Here is a 9,329-nt window from a genome sequence, read left to right on the forward strand (position 1 = left end):
AACGGGCCAGACACCAGCCAGAGTCCTATTCGGACGCGAAATGCGACTACCTTGTGATCTAGAATTTGGGTGTCGACCTGGAGAAGATGTAGCAGGTGAAGATTATGTGATCGAATTACGAAGAAGAATGGACGATGTACATGAGTTGGTCCGTTCCCACCTTCAGATCGCTAGCGACCGAATGAAGAAACGGTACGATACACAAGCCGAAAAGGGTTGCTTTAAGAAGAACGACAAAGTATGGCTGTATAATCCCAAGAAGCGAAAAGGTTATTCTCCCAAATTGCAGCAGTTTTGGGAAGGTCCATACCTCATTATGGAGAAGATCAACGATGTCATCTACCGAATAAGCAAGATTCCGAAGGGAAAGCCGATGATAGTACACCATAACCGGCTGGCGTCTTTCGAAGGTGACCACGACGTAGATGAAGAAGTGGAAGTAAACCAAGTCCAAGACGTGTCTGACCTCACGTTTGAGGAATTCATGGGTGCCTATGGAGGTACCGGTAAAGCAAGACATGGTGTTACCACTGAAGAAAAGCAAGATCTACTCGCGCTCCCCGATGACTACTCGCTGGCCCTTACCATCCCGGCCAGTATCAAAGACGCACCAGGGTTGGCATCCGTCTTTCGAAGGAAGTTTGGTCGAGTTGCAGAACTTCAATGCCAAGTGCCAGCTCCCGGTAAAACCTTGAAACTCCAAGATGCATCACGTTACCTTTTCTACCTGGTAACAAAAGACACTGCCCGTGACCAACCTACCTACCGAGATGTATGGGAAGCCTTACTTCAATTGAGAGAGCACGTACTAGAGTCCGACGTGCAAAAGTTAGCCATGTCAAAGTTGGAGTGCCGCCAATTAGATTGGAGGGTTATCCGAAATATGGTGGAGGAGATCTTTAAAGACACCGAAGTCCAGGTGTTAGTCTGTTGCAATCCGCATAGTTACTGGTGCGGAGAGAAAACCGTCCCTTGTCATTTTTATACAACTGGAAGTTGTAAAAGAGGGTCCAGTTGCCGATACCAGCATACAGTTCCGGTTCCAGTCCCGACAAGGTTCCAGGAGGAACCATCTTTTAAGAGGGGGGCAATGTTACGATAAATATACTGGCCTAACTTTTATGACTAATTATTCTGTTTTATTGTAGAAATTTCGGTGGAAGTCTAGAACCAAAATTATGGTGAATGAGCCGGCTAAGCTTCTCGATCTTTCGATGCTGTTCTAGTATATCAGGATTTCGTATATAAATACAACATTTTTATATGGAGGGCAGTTAATACTCAAGACCCGCGCTCGCGAATTTGTACGTACGGATATAATAAATTATTGTAAGATAAGTTAATATAAATAAAGAAATAAATTAAATCCGTAAGTGTTATAAATATTGAACCTTTTAATAAATTCACAACAATATATACAAAGGCATACACCTATTTTTTTTTTTTCTATCCGAATTGTCGAATAAAGGCCTCTCCCATTTCTCGCCATTCATCCCTGTTGTGTGCTAGGCGTTTCCACATTGGTCCTGCGACTCTTTTGATATCGACGCTCCAGCGCATTTGAGGTCTTCCTCTTGGTCTCTTCGCATCGTACGGTCGCCAGTTTACGACTTCTTTGTTCCATCTACCATCTTCGAGACGTTTGTTGTGTCCAGCCCATTTCCATTTTAATTTAGCTGCTTGTTTCGCGGCGTCCTTTATTTTTGTTTTGTTCCGGATTGCTTCGTTCGTTTGCCGATCTATTAGTGAGATACCAAGCATCTGTCGTTCCATGGCTTGGAACATGTTCCAATCCGAATCTTGTCCATGTTCTTTTTTGTGAATGTCCAGGTTTGAGCTCCGTACACCATTCTTACTCGTCTGCTTATTTCGGTAGTTTGGTTTTCTTTGTTTACCTTGATATTCTGACCCAGATATATGTATTCTTCTACATGTTCCACTTTTGTTCCTTGGATGGTTATCGTCGGTTGATCATCTTTATTCGACATTAGCTTAGTTTTACTCAGATTCATTTTCAGTCCTTTTTTTATGGATTCCGTATGAAGCTCATCGATCATCGTCTTCAGTTCTTTCCAGCTGTCGGCTATTAGTACTACGTCATCTGCATATCTTAGATGGTTTAAATACTTTCCGTTTATCGATAGTCCCTTCGTTTTCCAATTTAGTGATTTAAAGATGTCTTCAAGTGCGGCAGTAAATAGTTTTGGGGATATGGTGTCTCCCTGTCTTACTCCTCGGTTGATTTTTATTGGCCTCGTTTTCATTCCGTTATCCATCGTGACTACCATTTCGGCGTGTTGATATATATTATGTATTAATATCCTATATCTAGAATCTATTCTGCTGTTGACCAGTGCTTCCTCAATAGCCCATAATTCTATGCTGTCAAAAGCTTTCTCGTAGTCTATAAATGCTAAACAGATTGGTAAATTGTATTCTTTAACTTTTTCTATTAGGACCTTTAGTGTGTGAAGATGGTCACATGTACTGAACCCTTTTCTAAATCCGGCTTGCTCTACTGGTTGATATACATCGAACTTTGTTGTCAATCTATTTGTAATTATTTTTGTGAATGTTTTATAAAGTTGTGAAAGTAGTGATATTGGACGATAATTTTTCAGATCTGTATTGTCCCCTTTTTTGTGTATTAATATTGTGTTAGTAGTATTCCATTCCTTTGGTATGTTTCCTTCAAATAGGCATTTATTAAAAAGTATTTTTAGGTACCTGATGACTACTTCGCCTTCTTTCAACATTTCTGCCAGAATTCCATCACTACCCGGTGCTTTATTTCTTTTCAATTCTTTAATTACATTTTCTATTTCTGCTTCGCTTATTTCGGGCATTACTTCAGAATTTACGTTTGTTATTTGTCTTTTCAGATTTTGCTTTGAAGAGTCGGGGGGATCGTTTCTTGAGCGGTATAACTCAGTATAGAAGTTTTCAACTATGTTTGATATCTGAGCTTTGCTTGTTTCTAGTTGGCCTTGTTGATTTTTCATAGTTATAATATTTTTATTTCCTAATTTCGGTTTGGTATATTTCAGACTTCGATTTTTCTCTATCACTCTTTCTACATGTTCTTGTTGATGTTTTTTAATATCGTCTTTTATCTTTTTTCGTATGGCTCGATTAAGTTCTTTGTATTCTGTGGTATTTCTTTTGTTTAGTGATAGGAGCTCTTTTCGTTGTTTCAGCATATTCTTCGATTCTGCACTTATTTTGGATTTTTTGTTGTTATGGCGGGTTGCTACTTCTGAGCTAGCATTCAATAGTTCTTTTGTTATAACTGAGTTAATTTTATTAACGCTGAGTTGTTCTAGATTCAGTGCTTGGGCGGTTTTTAATTTGCTAGCATATTTTTCTTTATCGACTTTTAGCTTTTCTGTGTCTATTTGTATCGTGTTATTAAAGTTAATTCTACGTTTGCTATACTTAATCCTCAGTTTAGCTCTAACCATTCTGTGATCGCTACCCAGAGAGACATTATTTATTACTGTTATATCTTCTATGATATCTTTCTTGTTACACATGATGTAATCGATTTCGTTTCTTGTTTTTCCGTCTGGTGATATCCACATCCACTTTCTTTCATACACCTATATCCAGAGCAAAATATATGTTAAAAAAGGAATTAGAATGGAATCCAAAAGGATGGAGAAAACCAGAAATACTATGGAAAAGTTTAAATGATGACTTGATAATGAGATAATAAGAGAGAAGACAGTGTGTGGAAGATGACATGTAGAAAAATAGAGAGAAATGAAGATAAGAAATTGCAAGTCATCGGCACAGGTTTTAATACAATATGAGTAAATAATTGTGTCATTTTTTAACAAATATGTATCAAAATCTGCTGGTGACATCTCTTATTGAGCATTCATCAGTTATCTTCTTTCTATCAGACTCACAAGCATCAGTTAGAGAGAGTTCAAAATAATTTTTTAAGATTTATTGCATTTAAACATAACACTAAAAAGAGAATTATTGTCATAGGATGGTCTCAGAAAGTTGAAACTTAATGCATTACAATAAAAAAGAATAATGGATGATCTATGCTTTATTTTGAACTTAAATTAATGGTAAAAATCACCAACTGCCCAGAACGCATAGACAAAATTAAATTAAACATATCTCTTAAGCAATTGAAATATAATGTTTTTAGTTTGTTTTCATCCAGCAAATTACGGGTTACATTCTACTTGTAACAAAACAATATATAATATAAAGATTTAATTACCTACTTGTTATTTTTGGATGGAATATAGTTAGTTTTAAGTGAGTCATATTTTTTTATAACTTAAAGAAATACAATGTCATAAAATTTCTTTTATATGTAAGTACTATGTTTTTAAAAGGTCTAGGTATAACTTTATGAGTATCATATTTATTATTAGATATTCAAATCATATACTTAATGGGTTTCCCATAAAATTTGTAAAATAACATAAAGATAAACACGGCCTAGGCACAGTTTAATCAAAGAATATAGAGGTATATTGCATAGATGCATATGCGTTTATATTCTTTGGTTGAATGCTAAGCCATACACTGTGGCCTAGGTAGGTATCTCTATCAAAGACAGAACTGGGCATATAATAAGGGGATGTAAAGTCTTCAAAACCATATTGCAATAAATGGTGTACATTTTTTAGTTAAAACTAAAACTACATAAGAATACAAAAGAATTGCGATAAGTATGTGAAATCATAATTTAACCAAATTTATTAGGTATTATATACCTATTTGTATATATTATAGCAACCCTAACACAATTTATATCTTAAATAATTTATTTTAATTCACACAACTTTAGAATGATTTAGTTTTTACGTTGTCTATTCAATAAAAATTATTTAACATAAAATACTTATAAGTATCTGATAGGATAATTACCAATAAAGTTCTTGCAGATAATTTAAGATAAGCAAATTAATGTTTTAAAAGGTAAAATCATTTTGTTAAGATATTATAAATAAAATACAAATTTATGAGCTAACCTTGATGACCCAGTAAAACTACTTTGCCAACTATATGTTTCATTTTCCATTAACATCAGTTTTTTAGCACCAACACAAAAACCCCCTGCACCACTGCAAAATTTGTTTCTATACTTTCTGATTCTGTTGTTTACGTAAATCAGATGGTGGTATTTTACTGCAATGACAGTTCCTATTTCCAATGCTCATGCGCAGGCGATATAGTTCATCTCTGTGGCTTATAGTACGAGAGCTAGACATTTTAGAAAAGAAGTTCTTGTCAGTTCTCAGTTCGTGTCGGTAAAAAATAAAGGAGTAATTAAAAATACACAATTTTGTCAAATTGTCAAATACTAGTAAAAAATGCCCTTTGTTTTTGTAGGCGATAGTACTAGGTAGAAATAATTTGAACAAATAGGGAATCAGTACAGTACAGAAACCTAGTAGGTAAATTATTAGCTAAGAAAGGTCAGAAACAAGTCTGTCAGAAACAGAAACACTTGTAAGTGCTGAAAGAGGTTCCAATATAACAGTAGGATGCGCAATATCAGCTTCAAGAAATTATATTCCGCCTTGTTTTCCATTCACTCTATTAAATTATGCCACCCCTTCTATTGAAAAGAGCACTTGCTGGTGTTGTAGACTATGGGACTATAGGACAAAAACCATTTTCTCATATATCTGGATCATTTTACGAAATTCGCAAAACCTACTCAGGAATATCCAGTTCTGCTAATCTTGGAAGGCCATATTAGTCACAGACAGCTGAAATGCGATTTAAAGGCTAGAGAATATAACATAACTCTTTTAAGGTTACCTCCACACTTCCGGATAACAGAGATATATTTAACGAGACTGATATATTCTGCCTTCAACAATATTTATACTTCTTCCCAAACTTGCATCTCGGTAGATTTGCCCGCGTCAGCATTGCACCAATTTGACATAATTCGCCCTTCCAGACCTGCAACTCCAAATCAGCAATCGTCTGCAACTTCAAGCGGCAGATCGGATAATTATTCTCCTCAACCTGGCACCAGTAAGCAGGTTGATGCACATATCAATGGTAGTTCTTTCACACACATACTTCAATTGCTATCTCCAAAACCTCACCAACATAAGAAAAAGCCCAAAACCAATACTAAAAAGGAGATAAGAAAAATTTTGACAAGCTCCAAATAAAGATGATCTTGAAAAACAAAAGAAATAAGGAAAATTAGAGGAAAATTAGAAAACTACGCAAATAAGCCAACAATTAGTGGTACCCTGGTAATTAAATAAGTCAGCCGCAACAGTTCTACAACGTACATTTCGTATTTCCCTGTTTATTAACGGTTCCTTGCGTTGACTATTCTGATACGTCTAACACGATGCAGAGTTTTTACGAAACTTATTTTTTGTTCCCGTTTAAAAATTATTCCTTGCATTTCGACTAATTCATCCCTACAAATCCAAGAATGTGTTATTAATACATTAACCTTACTCTTTTTATCTGACAACCCTTCTTTTATCATCAAGAGTCATCATCATCATGTATATGATGACTAATATTATAATTTTAACTATAAAGGCATCAGGAAAATCAAGATTAAAGACTGGTTTATTTTTTCTCCACAAGAATAATTGAGCAATACTATTATGAGCCTTTGCAATAACACGACATAAGACACGACTACGAACACGGCTTTGTCAAAACATTAAACGATCTCGAGCAGTGGTTTCACTCGAGATTTTAAATGTGTATTTTGATCTCCTGGGTGCAGAACTAGAAGGTATACCGCCGTCTAATATTGTAAACTTCGATGAGACGAATTTATCTGACGATTCCGGGAGGAAACGAATAATTACAAAACGAGGATGCCTGTCATGTTTGCGGCAACTGCTGAGGGCAAGGTGCTACCTCCGTGCATCGTGTATAAGGCTCAAAACATGTACGAATCATGGACAGTTGGCGGGGTAAAAGGTGCGAGGTACAATCGTAGCCCTAGCAGCTGGTTTGATACTATAAGCTTTGGTGATTGGGTCACCAAACTAGCAATTCCAGCACTTAAGGACTTGCCAGGAAAAAAATTCTAATCGGCGACAACCTCTCATTAAATTTTTGCCGTCAAATTCTACACATATGACCCAGCCCCTTGATGTGGCTTTTTTTCGCCCTTTAAAAGAAGCATGGCGAAAATTCTTGAAAAGTGGAATATGGGTGAAGGAAGAAGGGCAGCTACCATACCCAAAGCCAAAGATCGCTTTCTCCATTTTGTTAGAGAACTGATGGACAGCATTAGACCCAACCAAGAAAAAAATATTAAGTCTGGTTTTAGAAAATGTGGGATCTACCCTTTAGATCGTGATCAAGTCAAGACCAACTCCCTAGTGCTAACACTGCAAATGTTCAAGAAGTAGAAGAACATGTTAGCAATGTAGTGGTTAATATGCTGAAATCCATGAGATATTCTGATACTCCTACACAACGACGAAAAAAAAAAGGTCGCCGTAGTAGCTGGTAAAAGGGTAACTGGAGCAGATTTTAGAGAAGAAGAAAGTGAAGACGAACAGCTTGATTCAGATGCGCATAACGACAAAAATATAGAAGAGACTGAATCGAGTGAAGATGAGGAGGTCGTTCACAGAAGTGAAGGGGAGGTCGAATCAGATGATGAGGAGATGAATATTTCTTTAAGCCAGATTGCTGAAAATCAAGAACGTGGACAGACAAGTGTTTCTGTTCCTAGTGTTTCCTACAAAGGTAGAATTTTTCAACCAGTTTTAGGAAAACCGAAAGCATACGGTATTATCGCCAAACCAAGCAATCTCCAGGGTTTATTTATGGATTTCCCACGAAACCAGACGTTTGCTATTTCTCTTTTGACCAAGTTGTTGGTCAAATTCATCCATCTGATAACTCCGAGTTGCCAAGCAGTTCAAATAGGGAGATTCTTAAATTTCCCATCAACCAAAATGATCTTAATTAATGCAATCTGTTATTTTTACGAAGATTCTGTTGCGAGAATTAACGCAGCAGATCTAGATTTAAGTTAAAACTTTTTTATTTGTTCCTACACATGTAATTTTTTGTTCATATAGTTATAACAGTACAAAAGTTATGCTGTGAGAATTAATGCAACGCAACAGGGTCTTTTGTGTTCCCTAAAGTAAGAAAGCTGTATATTTTCTATATTTTTATACTTAATAAATGATATAGATTCCAAATTTGTATTTTTATTATATTTTTTTACTAAAAAAAATTAATTGGGCATATTACTAATATATTTTTAAATGTCTTTATTGACCTCCGGAATGGTATATAAGCGAAACTAATGCAAAACAAAGCATTATTTCTTTTCACCCCGTTTGGAGGGCGAATAGAAACACACTACTTTTTTTTTTAATTTGGAAACTTTTTCAAATGTGCTCACTAGGCCCTTAAACCTTATTGGCCGTGACACACATTTTGCATATTTTTGGTGGCCGATTAGATAAATAGTTAACTACAAAGCCTGAAAACCTCAAAACTGTTTCTATTGACCCCGTTTTACGGCACATTAAATAAGTTCACTAAATAATTTTAAATTATACTCTCATCATACTTAAAAGAAGAAAAATATGAAGATACGGAGGAACTAAGAAATAGTTAATTAACGAAAAAAATATGTGAAAATCTATATGTGAAAAGTGAAAGAGAAAGATTGCTATGTTAATGAAAAATAGAAAAATAATAGATAGGTAATGATTTTTCATTTTCACTGTGAAGAAAGTTAAATATATATATATATATATATATATATATATATATATATATATATATATATATATATATAATATATAATTATCCTACTAGTAAGAGAGAATATATTATAGAGGAGAAAATACTACCGAGCATACATAATTCTCATCTTTAGAAAACGTGGCTAGCTCTTATACTAATAGCTGCACTTGTTGATTAGATTAAGATTTAACTGATATGTCTGTAGCCCAAATATTTAGTAGAAATTTGAACTGTAGTGGATTTATCTAGGTGCCTGATAATCAGTGCAGGAAATGGATTATTTTATTGACAAAACAGATTGTTTTCTTTAAGGCAATGCTTATATTAAACATTATGATTGCGGTCGATAACATTTATGGTTCGTTGATTACAGTTATGTTCTTTGCTCCTTTTAGATTTTTTAAAAATATTTATCATTTGGTTTTCCATGCGCACACGCTATCTATGTTCAACGGATTTTAGTATTAGTGGAACCCTAATGCTTTCTGTATGAAGTGTTGGCTTGAGGCGGATAGATGGCACCACGAATTACACAAAGTATTCCTGTGTTAATTTTAATGCTCTAACAAGCAAAAAATTTAGTCGAG

At 35.1% G+C, this 9,329-nt stretch overlaps 1 protein-coding gene across 1 annotated transcript in view; it reads right to left on the bottom strand.

The window, feature by feature from the left end:
* The window catches only part of LOC140441139 (uncharacterized), a 55,295-nt gene extending 50,133 nt beyond the window's left edge, over window positions 1–5,162 (bottom strand). The window contains exon 1 of the mRNA XM_072531603.1: window positions 5,001–5,162. Within this exon, the coding sequence (XP_072387704.1) occupies window positions 5,001–5,043 (43 nt within the window). The 5' untranslated portion in view covers window positions 5,044–5,162. The remainder of the gene's footprint in view (window positions 1–5,000) is intronic.
* Window positions 5,163–9,329: the final 4,167 nt, after the last annotated feature.

This window comes from Diabrotica undecimpunctata, chromosome 5 (assembly GCF_040954645.1).
Source record: "Diabrotica undecimpunctata isolate CICGRU chromosome 5, icDiaUnde3, whole genome shotgun sequence".
Taxonomy (NCBI): Eukaryota; Metazoa; Arthropoda; class Insecta; order Coleoptera; family Chrysomelidae; genus Diabrotica; species Diabrotica undecimpunctata.